General features: G+C 42.2%; 1 protein-coding gene across 2 annotated transcripts; it reads right to left on the bottom strand.

Annotated features, from left to right (window-relative positions):
• Window positions 1–18,933, bottom strand: fhl3b (four and a half LIM domains 3b). 2 transcript variants are annotated; one of them, XM_084563408.1, is made up of 6 exons: window positions 18,811–18,933; window positions 7,394–7,610; window positions 5,366–5,540; window positions 4,285–4,454; window positions 3,923–4,109; window positions 1–2,400 (listed from the first exon to the last, which is right to left on the bottom strand). In XM_084563408.1, exons 2-6 carry the CDS (start codon window positions 7,547–7,549, stop codon window positions 2,249–2,251), a joined length of 840 nt encoding a protein of 279 aa, XP_084419534.1. In that variant the 5' UTR covers window positions 7,550–7,610; window positions 18,811–18,933; the 3' UTR covers window positions 1–2,248. The 2 variants fall into 2 exon arrangements, with proteins under 2 accessions (XP_084419534.1, XP_084419535.1); XM_084563409.1 differs by having other exon boundaries at window positions 7,394–7,560; window positions 18,811–18,867.
• Between the last annotated feature and the right edge of the window lie 20 nt (window positions 18,934–18,953).

Raw genomic sequence — 18,953 nt, forward strand, 5'->3', positions numbered from 1 at the left:
CGGGATCTTGTTTGATATCTAGCTCCCTCAATTCTTCTGTGGGCCATCTGTCAGCGTAATGTCGTCTAATTACTTCAACATCCTCCACGTTCAGACACCAGCTGAGCCCAAGTCCCCGCAGATGCCGAGCAGGATGATGTGAAATCTCCAATATTGGCAAAGGAGCTTCAACCCCATCCTTCTTCTTTTCTCCTGGGACCAAACAAGACATCCCCGAAAACAAGGTCAAACATATTTCAGGAAGAGTCATGGGAAAAGCTCAAACAAATAACAGCACCGCGTGGTCCTTTTATTTTTCATCTGGAGTCAATTTTGTATTTTAAAGATTTAAAGAACAGACTTGTTGCAGAAAGTCAAAAAGACTGAAAGCAGGAAGTGACAGCTAAACTTCTCAGTTCATGAGTCCTGGAAAGAAAAGGATGGTCTTATTTTTATGTAAATCACCTGTAAGGGCTGAATGCACCTTATATTAACACTTAAATCCATATAGTTTGTCGGTTTCATATCCTTCTTATATTGTTAATACACATTGTATTTGTATATTTTCTTAATTTACTGTCTTTGTCTGCGGACCCGGACTTTCATTTTGTCAAAATACACTTTTCAAGTTAAAACAAAATAAACTTTCACATTTCACTGCTTTAACAACTCTTTTATGTTTGCCCTATTAAAATAATTCCAGGACACTTTAAAGACCACGTCAAAAGTGTTTTTGTAAGCATCCTTAGAGCCGGAAAAAAAAAAGTGAAGTACCAGTCCAAAATCAGTTTTGCATGGCGGTGTCCTGTCCCGTCCTCCTGACATGGACACTAGCCTGGCACAGGCTTTGTATAAACACAACCGGAGCGGATCAGTACAGAGGTTCTGAACTGTAAATGTTTATGTAGATTATGTAAATAACAGTAAGGGAAAGTCTTCATGGGACGCCCGGCACAAAAACCTTCTTTGGGGAAAGCGGGATAAAGGTTTTTCAGAGTAAACCTTTTTCCCTGATATTTCGTGCTTTTTTTAAGAAATCATTTGTCATTTGAGTTTAAGCTGATCTAAAGTAAATATTCCTTCAGCTCCTTGCTCTGTGTTCGGAGTTTGACAGCCACATTAAACTGGAACGCTGCCCCACCTTCACAAAGAGACTTTTTTAGGAGATGTGTGTATTCTCCTTGTTTCCAAGAGTTAGATAAGTGGATCAGCAGCACTCTCTGCACGGTAAATATGCAACTTAGGTTCAACAGATTAATGCTTCTGCCTTCGAATGAAAGTTGTTAGCTCGTGTTTACGGCATGGGAAGTTGTGTATATATAATGTTTGGCACTCAAGTGGGAACATTAGTCGTAAGTTGTGACAACGCCGCTGCTAGGCAACCGTTGGAGTCTGGAAGCCTCTGAGGCTAACGGTTAGCAAGCTAACGAGCGGGTACTGAGAACATTACTGAGTTTCTGTTTCAGAAAGCGTCAGTAAACAACTTTCTCTAAGGTCCGACTTCACAAGTGACTTGTTTGCTTACATTTTCAGAAATAGTATAAATTTGGCCTCAGCCTCTCATGTTGACATGCATTTCCTACATTAAGTTGTTAGCTAGCTAACTGTTAGCCTCGGTGGCTTGAAGGCTTTGGTTTTTCAATTGTTTAAACAAAAACATGTAAGTTTGAATAAAGCTAAGTTAGCTGTTTTCTCTGTTTTGTTGGGCAGAGCTGCGTTAAAATAGTTTTGTATTTACTTTGTGAACATGCTAAAATGCTAGCAGTAGGCTAGCTGACACCAACTAAGTGTGTTCAGGTATGAATTCACGGCGTTTATCATCCGTTCTTTCTTTGATGACATTTTATTGCATGTACGGCAGTAAAAATTGCATGTAAGCAAAAAAAGAAAACAAAATACATTTAGGCTAAAAGTTCAACAAAGATGTGAACAAAGCAAATAGTGGGAGAGAAAATATGACCATTTCTCCATTTGTTTGCTTTTAGAAACCGCCTTAATTTAAACGTCTACTATTATATTTTGTATATTTCATGAATCATTTTATGTGCAAAACCTAAAAAATAAAAGTCAGACGTACATCACAATACTTTGTCCGCAGTTAATACATACATTTCTGTGCGCGAGAGGCCGACAAAAGTTTAGAGTTGTAAATACTGAATTAAATTACGCTGTGTGCGAATAAGTAATGTTGCAGTGTTCATGTGCAAAGCTGAGGTTTAGAAGTTTTTTTTTTGTTGTTGCTGGTTGTCTCCATTGCAGGCAGGGGCAGTCAGTCGTCGTTGTTGCAGTCTGTACAGAGAATCTGGTCGCGGTCGGGGAAGAAGCCGGAGCCCACCAGCGACACGGAGCAGCGCGAACACTTGAAGCACGGCTGGTGCCACTGCCGATCCTCAAAAGAAATGTACTTCCCATCTCCGAACCCTGCGAGACAAGAATGCAGCACATGAGCAACTAATCAAAGCCCGCTTCATTCATTAGGGTTTCATACCAGGCCTTGTTACCATTGTGGAAATAACGCAAATAATAATAGATAACATCAGGAGTTGGCAGCCACTGAGAAAGTACTGGCAGTTCTATGCAACGCAAGGAATTTGACTTCATAGCTGTGGTCAAAAGCATTTAGTTTATTTCCTCATTTTACTCTGGCAGCTTTGTCTGTCTTTGTTTTGTAGAACAAGTACTGCCACATTGTCCTTCCTATATGTCCATTTAAAGACACAGTGTGTACTTGTTTTCATGCACGTGTAGCATGTCAGTTTGTACCAAATAAAAACTGGGCAAACTGATAAAGAGGGTCGCTGACGGTATTTTCCTTATTAATTCATCTTCTGTAACCGGTTGTCCTGTGAAGGGTCGCGGGGGGCTGGAGCCTATCCCAGGCGGGGTACACCCTGGACAGGTCTCCAGTCTATCTCAGGGCTAACACAGACAACCGTTCACACTCACACCTACGGCCAATTTAGAATCACCAATGAACCTAACAATCATGTCTTTGGACGGTGGGAGGAAGCTGGAGTACCTGGAGAGAACCCACGCAGACACAGGGAGAACATGCAAACTCCACACAGAAAGGCTCCAGTCGGCCCATGGATTTGAACCCGGGACCTTCTTGCTGTGAGGCATCAGTACTAACAACCATTTATCTTAACAATTGTTATGATTTTACAGATAATTAACACCTGGTCGGGCGGTTACAGAAGATGAATGAATGAATGAACACCTAAATCTACAGGCCTGAGAAGAACAATGCCAAAACAAAGACTTGTTGGGTTCCTAAATCTTTAGTTCTCCAAGGCTTTACAAAGACTTATAGTGAATATATTATCATTTAGTTGTCCGACAACAATTTCACTGTTCACTTTCAGAAAAAAACAACAACACATGACTAATGAAATACATACTCAGAACCAAACGGCGGATAGATACATAGCGTAGCATGTAGCAGCTAAATGTTTCCCGCTCAAAGGTCGGTGGAGACCAAAAACAGAGCTAAGAAGCAATTGATTTTATGTTGTGGAAACAAACACAACTCCAATCCAGTGATACTGCTGCTGTAGATGTGTAAATAATCTACTAGTTACTGGTGTGTTAAAGTCGTAGTACGGTCGACAGCGGCTGAACAAATCACTGTGATTAGCCATTCAGCTTAGCGAACCAGTGTGTGAGAAGATTAATGGAAAAAAACAGCTGTCTTCAGGTGTGTTCAGGTGAAACCTTTTTGGCCAGACACAGGCGGCATGAGGCAATGTCGCGTCCATGTCAAACTGAATTTGAATGCGTTCAGCCCAAGGAGAGGACACATTTTAAACCTGAGTCACCAGACTGCCTGAACCTGTTTGCTGCAGGTAATCGTTTTAGCTGTTGTTCACAGCAGACAGTCAAGACAAATACTGCATGTAAATTATTTCTACACGTCCTAGACTCTGTGGAGCCTTTTACTGACCTGTGATGGCTGTGTTGCAGCCGGCGCACTTTTTAGCGTACATGCTGCTGAAACACTTCACGCAGTACGGACTCTCTCCCTGCGAGGTGAAGGATTGCCCAGCTAGCGGTGCTTTGCAACCCGTGCAGAGAAAGCACTCCTTGTGCCACACCTCGTCCTTGTAGGTGACCCCTCCTTTAGTCAGAGGCTGTGGGAAACAAATTGAATCAGTACACCCCTTGACAAGTTAAGATCCTGCTTTCCTGAACTGTTTTGGTACAAAGCTTCCGCTGCTTTGAATTTATTTAAACATCTGTAATTTGGTGCATGGTCCGGTGCAGCCCCTGCGGGACAAGCAAACACATCATTAGTTCCCGGCTCACCTTTTTACAGTGGCTGCACTGAGGAGCGAACCTGCCCTCGTAGCATGGCACGCAGTAGTAGTTGTTTTTGTCCGGGATGAAGGCCTCAGCTCCGATCGGCTTCTCGCAGCCGTGACACACAAAACAGTCCTCGTGCCACGTGGCGCCATCATACTCGAGCAGCTTCGATCCTGACGGAGAGAGAGAGAGGGAGAAACAGAAGATGGGAAACAAGATTTGTTTTTGTTTTTTTAAACGATGTGCTTTCCTTTAATCTCTGCTCTACCGTGCAGTTACTATAAACTGGAAAGAAATCTGATAGGGCTCACGCGAACTCCGAGAAAACGAGAGATGATTCAGTGTGACAACTACTTCGGCTCATCAAAACAAAGTGACAAGCCGCAACGGAGCAATGCTGAAGCTACAAACACGGCGCCCTTTTTATTTATTTTACAGTTTTTATCCATTTCATAAGGGGCTGATGGTCCAATCCCACATGTAAAAGAAGCACGCTTCACTGCAGAGGTATACAAAAGCCGGGGGCCAGTCATGCCTATGAAATGGGACGTTAGATCCTTTAATCACCAACCTTGTTTTACGACTTTTGGGACCTGAAATGCGGCTCATGGGGCATGACGGTGTTTTGAACTTGAACTTGGCTGCACTCTTAAGACGCAGGGTAAGAGGGCAGCAGCTTTTGAAGGCACTCCAGGCTGATCGGAAACTGCAGAAAACTCAACGCTCGGTTCAAGAAAAGAACTGGTGTCTTACAATATCCCACACAACCCACAAGCTCGGGTAATTTTCAGTCATCTGACACCGCTGCTGTTCCGACGCAGCGGCCAGAGCTGAAAACTCTGCTGGGAGATATTTTCAGCCGAGCACGGAAACAATCATTCTGTCACATCTTAGCCGTCACACCCTGGATAACAAAAACTCTTTAGCCTGTTCATTCCTGCAGGGTACAGGGGTGTGAAGTGAACTTTCTGGTATCGGCCCTCAGCAGCGCAGGCCGTTTGGGTGGTGAGTCGAGGATCTGACGTCAAGGAGATTCGAGAACGGATGTGGGGTAAAATAAAAAGGCGATAAAGCCAGCGATTACCTGGCATGACGGTTTTGTCGCAGGCCACACACTTGGAGGAGAACTCGTTGCAGTAGCAGTCGCTGCACACCAGCGAGTCTTGCTGGCAGGTGAAGGGCTCGTCGGCCAGAGAGCGGTCGCAGCGGAAACAGCGGAAGCAGTGCTCGTGGTAATGTCTGTTCTCGTAGAAGAGTTCCTGGAAAAATTGGAGAGGGAAAAAAGCCTTTTATGGATCTGAAATCTTAAAAACATAAGAACTGGCACAAGAATATCCAGTCAGTAGCTTGTCAAAGACATGCAACACAAATAAATACTCAATGAAATACCCCCAAAACAGTATGTTGATTTAAAGCTACTCTAGGTTATATTAGACTTGCAAAAATTAGGCTGAAATGAATTCTTATACCTTATATGCACTTTAAAAGTGGACATTACTGTAGTTTGACATACAGGCATCACAAAAGTGGATTTATCTCATTTGGAACCAGATATAATTTGTCTGAATCGTCCTGCGCTGTGAACATTAATACAACCACAAATAGTCTCAACCTTCCCTTAAAAACACCAACAGGGTAGACGCACTCTAGGACATTTACAGAAACTGGGTTATCAGGAGAGACCACAACGCTACGAGGAGTTTGAAATCAAAGACAACAAGCCTCACAAACAGTTTCTACCCTCAAGCCACCAGCCTCTCGAACAGTTCACATAACACTGCCTCACTTGCCCATCACTCACTCCGACTGAAACTGTAGCACAAGGCACAGAGCACTTTCTCACACTCGGGTTTTAAGCTTTTAGTTTGACTGATTTCCCCTGCACCTTGAGTAAAGGAGAAAGTTAGGATTTCATTGTATGGTCTAAATCTTGGATCATTTTGACGTCCCACGCCAAGAAATGAGCTTTAATCTGTGACTTTTACTTGAAATGACCACGCCCAGCTGTTTTAGGAACTTAATCTTTTTAAAAAATGAAGCTGTCAATTTTTTTAGGTTTAGAATTAAAGCTGCTTTTCGCTGTTTTCAGATAAAACAAGCTGCGAGTTAATAAAAACACCCGGTCTGTTAGTGTTTCTCATGGGGAAAGTTTCTCTTCGCTGCCCTCCCCGTTTGCAGACATGCAAGTCTAAACTTAAAGTGTCCTTGTTTTTCCCCAACGACGCCCCGCTGATCTCCAAACAAAGCGGAGGTTTTTTTTGTACATTTTTGTTTCCTCCATCTCTATTTTCTTAAAAAATCAGCTGCTTCTATTCCAGTTCACGTGCAGTTCAAGCGAGCTCCGTGACAAATAGCTCCATTGAGCGGCGGGTGAAAAACTTCTGTTTTTGTGGCGTGGGCTTTAACAGTAGGGACGGATGAAGGATGAAGGATGAAGGACGCCGTTACGTCTTGTGCGGAGGAGGAGGAGGAGGAGGAGGAGGAGGGACGGCCAAAGCAAGCAGGAGCGTAATTTACTGTGCTCCCACACAGGGAGTCCATAATTCACAGGACCCTTGAAGGCCCCGTGGCGTCTGTGGGTGTTTCCTCCAGGACAGTGATTTCACTTTTTACCCAGCTAAGGCTTTTGAGCAACTTAAACGGGATTAGGGGCAATTTGATGGTCTGTGAGTGGAGTTATGTTTTCCAGGAATAGCAGCTGGAAAAATGATCCTGTAGAGTTTCAGTGGAGGAAAATGCACAAAGTGTAAATATGTAAATGTACTAGCAGCTTTTTAATGGTAAACAGTAAATTTTAACTATTTTATGTCCTCTTGGGGAGTTTTTCTTCATCTATTTATGTTAATAGACCAGAAAATGAATGTGCAACTAATTTGATAATTGATTAATTATCATTTTTAGCTATTATTTGTACATCTACTGTCTAGTTTTAGGAGGTTTGGCTGCTCTTCATTGCGTAAATGTTTCTTTAATCAATGTGTTTTGCACAAAAAAAACTTGTTGACCTCATACTGAACACTAGGAAGCTGTGAATTAACAATTTTCATATTTTGCATATGAAAGATAAGACTTTCATTGAAATTAAAGCACTTGCGCAGTAAATCGGGCGTACCTTCGCATTGTGTCCGATGATTTCTTTACATTCCTGGCAGGTCTTGGCGTAGAGGCGGTCGTAGCAGGGGACGCAGTGCGGCTGTTCCTCCACCTGGATGTATTTGCGCCCGTACAGGGACTCGTTGCAGTTCTTGCAGTCGAACTGGTCGCTCATGATGTCTTCCTCTGGTCAAAGGAGATTCACAGGAACAGTGTCAGAGTGAGCAAGAAGAAGTCTGCACAGGAAAGAGGAATGAGATTAGAAAAAGCAGAGAGCAGGGAGTCAGGAAACCACAAAAAAAATAAATAAATAAATAGAGATAGCATGCTGAAATGATGTTATACTGCAGCGTAAATCTCCACATCCCTCAACCAGAACAGAATGAAGACACAGTTTATTCTGATTTATTGAGCGTCAGCACTGTAATGACAAAACAGCCTCTCCCATTTCATCATTGCTCACCAAGAGTGAAAGCTTGTAAAGTCTCCCCCCTCCCTCGCATTCCTGTACGAAACCCCCTGTGGCGGTTTGGCATTGACATGAGAGCAACTAAACAATATTAATTGTTGGGAGGCGGACTGAAAGGGCATTCTCAGTTTCAAAGGCTCTCTCGCTTTTAAAGGACAAAACCAACTCATTCATCTCATCCTATTTGTTTCCAGAGAAACATTGTTCTCGAAGTCCTCAACTCCTGAACTGATATCACACACAGATTTTATAAGTTCTCCCCGCAGCCGCTGTTGTTGTTTTCATTTTACATGAAGCGTAAAGCAGATTTCTATTGCTTCGGAGAAACGGGCAGATTTTCTCATAAAAATCTTCCAAAGAGGACCAACTGTGTCCCAAAGTCTCAACGGCCTCGTGATTATTTTTATGTCTTGATTGCCGGCGCACATGATACAACACGCAATCCCCCTGGGGAACAAACATGTCGTTCTCATCATACTGACCCTGGGGATGTTGTTAAAATGCTGGTTAATGACTGAGCAAGTCTTCCGGTTAAAAGTCAGAGAAGGGCATGGCTTTAAATAATAATAATAATAATCACTAATTTTGATTTATTTGAGCTAAATGAGATTCATATGAGATTTTTTTTGGGGGGGAATTAAAGGATTATTCTTAAAAGCCACATGTCAACAAGTGCAACATAAAAACACTCCTTACAAAATGAATCGCGATGATTGAACATTATGACTAAAATTGGGGTTTCGCCATCATTTGTAAGTCAAACCACATTGTTTGATGATGCATCATGGAAGGATTGCTGAATGAACGCACTGGGCACAGGCCTGTGTACCCCGGACAAGAGCCTTTATTTAAAGTTGCAGACCTCCATTCACACCTGGCATCTGCGTTCAACCTGGACACGAGTGGGCTGTATATATCCGTGTTCACACCTTGCATTAAAATTTGTCTCTACATGCGTCCCCAGCTATACCACTTCAGATCAGATCATGTAAGTAAACTCAGTCATCATTTGGGGCATAGTAAACTATTTCAACAGTGTCTTTAATGGATCTCTACCGCTGTTTCAGAACCAAGAACAGCTGTTTGTTGAGTGTCCATGTCATGATTTGATGGAATGATGCAAATTTTTGAACAAGCTGCAAAGTCTCTCTCTCTGAACTGAAAGACAGTGACTTATTGTTTATGTATTTCATTAATTAGTTATTTTAAAGCTCTGATTACAACTGAGCCTTAAAAGCGTAGTTAATGAGGTCAAATGCGTCCAGGTGTTGCCTCCAAATGTGGTCCCTCAAATGTGTCCTGGGTGCCACCCCTGCACTTTAAAGCTGGTCACTTGGGATCAGGACAGATGTTAATGCAAGGTGTGAACGGGGCCAATAAGACGACAGAGCAGCAAAGAAACAACCACAAAGGGAAACAAAAATGCCTACAACTATTTATTGAGTTGTTTTTTGGATCAATTAACACTGACATATAAACAGCTGCATGTTACATGAAACTAAAAGGTAGAAGTCTAACTGCTTAGAGCAGTATTAATGGCTGCTACGCTGGAGTTAACAAACGACGGATGAGGAGGAGAGGAAGGACAGGTGGAAACAAGGCTGGACTCACAGACAATAACATCATCCAGCACTCGTTACCGAACACGGTGAAGAATTAGCCGGCCATGTGACCCCCGTGTTCTCGCTGCAGAAAAGGGAAATGAGCGCGGAAATTAAGTGTGGGAGGCTAAAGTACCCTCCTGTGGAACAGTTAAGTCAGGCACGGCCTCGGAAAGATGTATGTGGGTGAAGATTACGGACGAGGAAACGTCTGCAGAGCCGCATGGTCGTGCTCAGGATCACAACATCTGGAACGCCGCGCTGACAAGGGCCGACACTTAAATATTTCACTTGGAAGCGGTCGTTCTTTAAATTATTTTTCTTTCTCTCATCCCCTATTTTGGGCAAAGAGCGGCTTTGGCGTGATTCTGTAATGTCAGAAAAGAGGAGGTGGGTTCAGCAAAGTGCAGCTGAGAAACTGTGTGGCTTTGAAATGTCCCTGAGGGAATCGAGGAATGAGCCGAGAACCCCCCTCCACCCCACACTCCTCCTCCTCCTCCTCCTCCTCATCACCGGCTCGGTTGAAGCGATGAGAGGACCCAGAGCTCGGTACAAGCTAATGAAGACCACTTGGCTTCCCAGAAAGGAATACTTAACGTGTAACGTGTTAGGAAGCTGCTTATTCACGGCGAAGGATTCTCCCTCCTTAGAGCTGTGTTTTTTTTCTTTATACAGGTGGCTTCATGCTCTGCAACCTCCAAGTATTTGCATCTGGTCTGCTAAGGAGTCATCTTGAAAGTGTAGTTTACATTCCTGGTGTCTCGATGCTATCAAACATTTAGTTTCTAATAACCAATGATGCGGCAATTCCAGATAAACATAAAAAGGATAAACACAGTCTGCACTCAGTCATGTCAGACGGCCGATGCCAGAAGCTGAAACTCCTCCAGGACATTTTCTCCCAGTGTCATGTTAGCTAACAGCGAGGACATCCCTCATAGTGCAGCACTCCCTGCAGATAACAGCGCCGCTTCCTCTTTGAGGGCACCAAGCTGGGTCAACAAAACACGGAGGAAAACCAAACTGATACAAAACTTCACATCCTATGTCTGTTTTCTGTCAGATTGCCGTCTGAACAGGGGGGGAAAACTGGGCCCGACTTCCCCCCTAGAATCTCCACAGACGTTCCCGTTTCTATTCTCGTCCGTGCATGTCTGCGATGAATGCAGTGATAGAACAATGGCTTTCCTTCCGGACATAGTCTCTCCTCGCTCTCTGTGCTTCATGTTTCTCTTCCTGGACCGCAACATCTGCAAACACATTCTGCGGTCTCCAGCTGTTGTCTTTCATCAAATCCTCCGTTCTGGCCTCCTCTTGGGAACTCATGTGGGACCGGTGCCAAAATGCAACACAACTAATTAAAATCCAGTGTTTTATGGCTCCAGTATGACATCTCATTACAGTCAGCTCTGCTACAAACAATGACTGGTATTTGAATAAATCTCTGTGTGCACAAGGAGCTGGAAACACAATTAGCCTAGCTTAGCATAAGGACGCATCTAACCAACAGAAATTGCAGCCGTCTCAGTCTGGATAAAAACAAGTTGAAATTGAACGCAGCACAAAGACTGCATCCAGCAGACGGCTGGCACGTACGACTGCTTGAAAATAAATAACTCTTCGTACCAGCAGGTGGCAGTAGTCTGCGTTTGTTATTAAAAACGGGAAACATGAGAGATGCTATTAGCTAGGAGGCTAGGAGGCTAAGGAAGAGCTACACTCTGTCTCACAGGGCTGGTCTCTCCTGAATCATACTGACCAAATTTGTCCACAGTTTATTACCCAAGATGATCATATTCGAATGTTCAGATGAGACGAGTCTTCTGTGTGCCCTTTGACCTTAATCATCTTGTTTACTTTTGTTGGTTTCTCTTCTCGTGCACTGGTTCTCTAAACTAAACAGAAAATCAGTGAGATCTGTCTGACCGACTTTTTTCTGCTCATTTCTTTCAAGCTTGTAACCAAACGTTCCAAACATGCACTAAAAATGATGCCCCTACTTGCGCTCACATCCCAGATCTCTACATGGGCTCGGGCTACAGATGCTCACAGACGGCCTGACACCAGAAGCGGTCCGTTCAGTGTCTCAAATGTAACTTTAAGGTGATATAAATGTTAAACACTTACTCTAATTTTCATTTATGGATTTAAAATTTGGGGCGTAATAAAGCAAATGGATTAAACGCTTAAGCTGAGAGCTGTAAACTGAAGGTACAAACATGTATCATCAAAACAAGACTCAACGTGAGCCTGTTTGTCTTCACGCCGTCTGGACTGACTGTCACTGATATCAGCTGTCTGAAACACTGGCTCACTTTTAAGAGGCATTCACTTCACTCTACAGGTGTCGTCTTGGACCGCTCCCAGAAGTACTTGTCACCCCGGCTCTCCTCGTGAGACATTAAACCAAACAGTCATCCATCCTGTCTAAGTAGTCTCCCTAGTAGCACGGCCGCTAAAACTATTTAAGTCCACATTTCACCTTGATGAGTGGACATGTTGAATTCTTGTCTGATGCACTGTCTGTCCCACGGTGAGAGATTTAGAGCGTTCATTTGGCTCGGAGCGCTTTGTAACCGCAGCCAAATGGCAACTGTCTCCCAGGATCGGCCTCCTGTCTCATGTCTCTTCATGGCTCGCTGCTGTTGTTTTACATCTCAACGAGCTGATGGTTTCTTACGACAGCGGCCAGGAACTCTTTCTGCGAGTCGTGAGAGCTCTGCTGGGTGTTAGTGTTTATTTTCCCAGAGGAGGAATTTAGACGTGTGTCTGGGGTTTACTAACCAGATGATTCCATGATGTTAAGCTGCCGTCACAGGTAATAAAATCAAGTGAAACATACATGAAGGTATGTGTTAAAGCCGTCACAGTCATAAATTAGTAATTTGCGCGTTATAAAACAGCCTCAGTGCCTTTTTTGGATACTTTTGCATCTTGAATCTGAGCTGCACATCCTGCAGCTTCTTTTAAGAAAGACATTTTTAATTTTTATTTTTTGTTTTTTAAAGTTACAGTCGTGGCTTCTTCTTGTACTGTAGTACACATTTAAAACAGAGCCTGTCTCAAATCATTGGATTGTCACTAAATTTTATATTCAGGATCTTTAGAGGACGAATTGCTCTTGACTTCCCTGTCTTTTCTCCTAGTACCACAACCAGAACAAAGTTTCACTCATCTAGAAAAAAACGCAATGTCACACCCCAGAAAATGAATCTAAATTCGCTCTTGTCATGTGCTGATCTGAATTTGTGGTCAAATGTCTCGACATCTTTAAAGAGGAACTACTGCTTTTTACAACCTGGACCTTATTTCTGGCATAACATACGATCGTTTACTCACCCATATAACTTTTGTGTAATTTGTAGTCGTTCGGGAGATAATTAGATCAGCGTATATCCATATAGTGGGAGTGACTGGGGCACCGAAACGCAGCCTCTAAATAACGCAATATCTGCCACAAAACTCGTTCATTTCACCAATATTTTGTTATCGTATGCTAGTGCTATTCCCCGTTGAGTCCGGAGTTACCTGTTACCTGGCTTGTTTACCTGTAATTTGCTACTGCTAGTTTTTTGCAACATGGCTGAGTATTTTTCCGATTCTGAGGTTGTGGACGAACCATGGCAGTAGCAAATTACAGGTAAACAAGCCGACCGGGGTCTGTCGGTCAATCTACAGATAACAGGTAACTCTGGACCCAACGGGGAATAGCTCTAGCGTACGATAACAAAGTATTGGTGAAATGAACGAGTTTCACGGCAGATAATGCGTTATTTAGAGGCTGCTTTTCGGTGCCCCAGTCACTCCCACTATATGGATATACGCAGATCTAAATATCTCCCGAACGACTACAGATTACACAAAAGTTATATGGGTGAGTAAACGATTGTATTTTATGCCAGAAATAAGGTCCAGGTTGTAAAAAACAGTAATTCCCCTTTAAGGTGGATTGGCTTAACATTTGGTGCAGACGTTAATACCCCTCCCCCTCTGGGGGAAATTGTAAAAACTCGATGATCGTCAGACTTTCCACCTCGCATCATTATCACGTTGAAATGTTCTTGCATGCAACATTTTTATGAAATGCCTGCAAAAAACTGCCTCGGCTGTTCCTGTTACTGAGGCTTTTAGAGCTTATTAGCAGATGTTAGCATGCTAACACGCTAAACTAAGATGATAAACGTTGTAAACAATACACTTGCCAAACATCAGCATTTTGGCGTGGTCACAGTGTTCGTCTGCTGATGTTGGCATTCAGCCCAAATTCTTAACCTCACAGAGCCACTTATACAGATGTCCACATTCAGTTGATTGCACAATAACTTGATTATTGTTTACGTGGCATGCTACGACAGCTCTACATCAATTTCTACAGTTTGTAATTACTTGGAGTTTAATCCAAGTCCTGCTGGCCTTTGTGTGCACAGGAAATAATCACCGCTAAGCACCGCCCGGACTAAAATAATGGATGGAAATTGGCTCTTGTGAGTTTATGAATTACCAGAGTGGTAAAATAACAGATTGGTCCAACAAAAAATCTATTTGCTTGATAAAAGGCAGGTACGGAGGAGCAGCTTGTGGTTTCTGTGAAGATTCTCAGCCATCCAGGTCATAGTATAACTAAAACAAAGCTAAAACAAAAGGCAGCTGGACTTTCATCGCTCATCCAAGTCGCTTTGAGAAAATGAATCCTGTTAAAGAGGTAAATACTGCACAGGTCTCCCTCGCTTTTCTGCAGATTTCTGTTGATATGATGCGTGACAAAAGTCATTTCTTTTGGGAATCTGCAGGAAGCACTGACATCTCCAAATTTCTGCACTGGTGATGGAGAGATCAGTGTCACACATTAATGAATAATGAGTCAGTCTGAAATAAATCAGAAGTATGATTTAGGTCTGTGTCTGTGAAAATGCCGCACTCAGAATTCAGACTCCTAAATTAAACAACATATAGTCAGTATATTGCACTTTAAAGACTAAAAGGTGACGTCAGACGTAGCCTTTCACCGTGTTTTCCATCTGGACGTACAATAACTGCTTTCTTCTTTACTGTAACACCTTTTAAAAACTGCACGAATTCAGTGAAAACAGGAAAGCGTGCGACAAAGTTAGTTTTTAATTAACAGCGCCCTTTACCGTTTATTTCCCCTGAAATGGATTAGGGTGCTTTTACGGCCCGCAAGGCTCAGAACAGGCCTCACATTGTGCAGCCCCTCGGTTACACAACCTGGACTCGGGGTGAGGTGAAGGAGAATATTGACAGCACACACAATGGTGTGTGGAAAGTGCTACCAGCAGACGAGCCCTGCAGCAGCACTGGAGGAAAGTGACACCCTTCTCGGTTGCCGCCGTAGACCTCCGCAGCAGAGAAACAAGGCCGGTCTCTTACGGACGTCAGATGACCGCGCTCCCTTTCATCCCCAGCACAAAGACGTTCAATGTGCTGTGGCTTCCTGCAGATCACAGAGCCAGTTTCAGCTCCACGCACACAAATCAATGCACTTTCTCTCTCTCTTTTGTGGTCTCTGATCAAAGATCTTATCGGCACGAATTGTTCCTCGCTATTGTACGCTTGGGTGATATTTTGACATACGCATCGGTGAAATTATTTTGGTGAACTGCACGAGAAGAATTGCTGCAACTTTTTGGAAGTTAAACGCCGACAAGGTCAAAATCGTTGCCGGTGATTAAAATGTGTTATAAATGTGTTATTTATCCAAGCTCCATTGAAATAACACAATTACTGTCACTGGATATTAATTAACTATGATATGCCTCATTAAGCTGATAACATCTGGTAATAAAGGGCTTTTCATAGATATGTTTTTGCAGGGCCTCTTGCATATAACAAAGCACACTTCAGCTGCACCCACACTAATCATTGCGCATTTTGTTGTTGCTGATTAAGCCTCTCATCAACATGATTAGCTCCTTGAACGCTAAAGAGAGTCGCAGATACATGATTTTGGTTGATTAAATCTAAAAGGAAGCTCAGGCTGAATTCAAGGGAAACAACAATACAATCAAGTAACTTTACATGTTAATGAGACATAACCTGCTGGATTAAAGATGGGAGTACGTGCCTGGCTTTGTTTTACGAGTCTCCAGCTGGCTGTTTGTTTGCCCAGCGAAACAATGTGGGCTGCAGCTGCTGCCGCTCGAATGACAAACTGACAAACAGCGCTCAGTCAAACAACAATTAAATACGTCACTGCCGCTCACACTTCATACCGGGGTGACGTGGAAGAGTGGTGCACTGGGGAAGGGTCCTAAGATGAAGTAAGAATACAAACATTTACATTCTGGGCCAGTTGAGCCATTAAAAAATCTGTGATCGTGTGTATATATTGACAATTAAGTGCTGTTGAGACATTTTACTAAAATCCCAAACTCAAACTCACAGTGGCGCAAGAGGAAAAGTCTGGACATCATCATGAACACTTTGATGATTCATCATCCGGGGAAAATGAATTTCTGCACCGCACATGACATAATGCTAGCACGGCTAAAAATAAATTTAGTATCACGGCAAATGAAGACAAAAAACAATAAATGTGAGGAGACAGATTGCTTTTGGCAAAGCAGCTGTTGCTCTTGGGATGCAGGAAACCACTGATCAAAGCAGATAAGTCGTGACCCTGATCTTAGATATACAGAAAACTGTTCTCCAAAGCAAATATACAAGTAAACATTTTTTCCCGCCAGCTAGCAGCTGGCAGGCGACAGCCGAGTTCAAGTCCTGGGTGTTAATGGCAACTAATGTTTGTTTTCTGAGAGACTACTTTGGCGGTTGTCTCTGTTGCATACTTGCTGCTCGATTTATTTGTTCTGAGCTTCTCCTCCGTGTTGTAGGGCTGGAATTATTCAGCTGACAGATAACTGTTTGGAGTGGAGGACAGGAAAGATCTGCTAGTAAAAATTATATGTTAAATAAGACATAAAAGGCCTTATATTCCAAAGTTGAGTGACTTATTTGGACAGACATGCACTCTCTGTATTTCTCCTAAGCTAAGCTAACCACCAGCTTTTTATTTAATGTTCTTGCCGTTGAGTTTTTTTACTAATCAAAAACAAAACAACAAAGAACTACAGCTAATTCATTAGTTTTAGAGGTGCAAATTCAGCTATTTCATAAAAGTAGCGTCAAAAAGTACGTTTTAATGAAGCTAGAGCCTCTTGTTAGCCTAGGTTAGCATAAAGATTGGAAACACAGATATCTAACCTAGAGCTCAGCAATAACAAAATCTGTCTACCAACAACTTTAAAGATCACAATAAACACATATCTTGTTGTTGTTGCATATTATTAAAACTCTGGCTAGCTTTATACTAATCTAAGCTAATCACCTCTGGGTTCCAGCTTTACTTTAGCAGTGAGCGTAGGGTAGCGTACAAACTGGGAACTAGCCTGGTGCTTTAGAATAACAAAATGGGTTATTTATATGTGATTAATACATGTCTTGATTTTTTAAATGTTTTTCAAAAAACATATAATTTCTGTTTGTATAAGAATTAATCCAGAAGATCAAAACGGAACATTAGGGTTAGCTTATCGGTTAGCCTGCATTAGCATAAAGACTGGAAACTAGCCTACCACTAGCAAACAATAACAAAATGTGCTATTTATGTGTGACTTACACCTATATTGATTTTGTGGTGATACACATTGCACATTTCACTTTTATATTTCTATAGAATTGAAGATTTAAGCTTTTAAAGTATTTTTTAACTGTCTAGCTTTATGCTAAGCTAACCTAATCGCCTACTGATTCCAGCTTTGTGTTTATATACTTTTTCCAGGTGTTAAAAACAAAACAAGAAAGAACAAAGGCTTATTATTTATGTTTTAGAAATGCTAGGCTACTTAGATATTCGGACAAAGCCTTACAAACTGTTAGGCCAACTTTTTTTTTTTAAGAGTGGCGCCCAAAAAAAAACTTTCTCAAAATGTCCAGCGGCTCATTTAAGACTCATCCCGGGAAAAACAGAAATAGGAAATGGAAAAGACGATGATGTGTGCAAGGCTCATGACACATGTCTGACACTGTGACCTCGGCAATCTAAAATCCCTCCAACCTTTTTTTATTTCTTCCGAGGCCGGCCTCCAGTGGCCGGGCCGGACCAGCCTTCACCCAACGCAAGAATTTGACAGGAATGTGTCTGTGGTGAAAACGTGGCATTTCACTTCTGCCCTCTGTTTTCTAAAAAAAGACAAAAGTCAGGAATTCCTTTCTGCGTGGAAAAAAAAAAAAAAAAACAGGGGGAGAGCGCAAACCAGAGCTGATTGTTTCGGTGAATGTATTAATTTGACCAAATGGATTTGAACATGGGGTTTGGTGTGTGCGGTGATGGAAACTATGATCGCTGCCAAAGGAGGGGGGGATGTTTGCTGAGACTCCAGAACAGAAATTTTGTAATCTAAAGTAGACATGACATCACTCTGAAGGGTCTGTTAACATGAAACAGACTCGTATGCGTGTGAAACATGTTCATTGTCCAAATATTGAAGCTTTACTCATGTGTGCCAATTTCATACTTGCGAGAATTGTTTCCTCAAAGCTTGCATTGTTATCATAAATCCTACTTCAAAAGCACTTATTCACAGTATCAGTTACTCATTTGGACCCCGCTCAGGCCCCCGACCCCCCCAAATAACATCCACTATTTCCTCTCTAAAGAAAGAACATCCTTTCTGGTGCAGACAGAATATATTTAGGCTAGTTTCTGCACGATTAGGATCAATAAAGTTAGTCTGGCTCCAATCTCTAATATCTATGAATAAGAATATAGAATAGAATAGAAAATCTAGTTTTAGAGAGTAATACAAGCCTTTGAAAAGAGCACATTTGGGTTGCCAAGTTGTGAAAATCATGTCTGCATTTTTAATCTTTTCAAAAAGATCACTAAACATGTGAAATTATCCATTTATATTAAGCAATTCTGCACTTAAAACTCATTCATTAATACATTTTAGTCCAGATTATCTACACCACTTTTTCACCACCAGTAAAAAGGCGTTTATTTTCTCAACGTGGCAACCCATGCTTTTTATTTCCCTCATGAGTAGCTCATAATTGATCAGTTTATTAGCCACCAATAAAGCTTCATTTACAACATATGAACACTTTATAAATTGTGGCTAATTAGATAGTTTAACAGTTTGTTTTAAAGCCTTTTAAATTAAACATTCAGGTTTTGCAGCAGGTGAAGACAGGTAAAGATCTGAACACACCTCCGTGGATCAGATGTCAATGCTTCACTATATTTATACCCGTAAATAAACATATCATTCACTTTCTTTTCATGCTAAATATTATCTTTAATCTCTTCTTTTTTGATTTAAAGCTGTTAATAAATTGTAAACGTACCGCTCTTTGCGCGTCCGCCGCCTCTGGAGACGCTGACAGGACACTCTGACCGTGCGCTTGTGCCGCTCGTGTGAAATGACAGATAGTTAAATCCTCCGTGGAGCACCAAAAACCTGACGGGTTTCCACTGACTGAACCACCCG

This window comes from Chelon labrosus (assembly GCF_963514085.1).
Source record: "Chelon labrosus genome assembly, chromosome: 16".
NCBI lineage: Eukaryota > Metazoa > Chordata > Actinopteri > Mugiliformes > Mugilidae > Chelon > Chelon labrosus.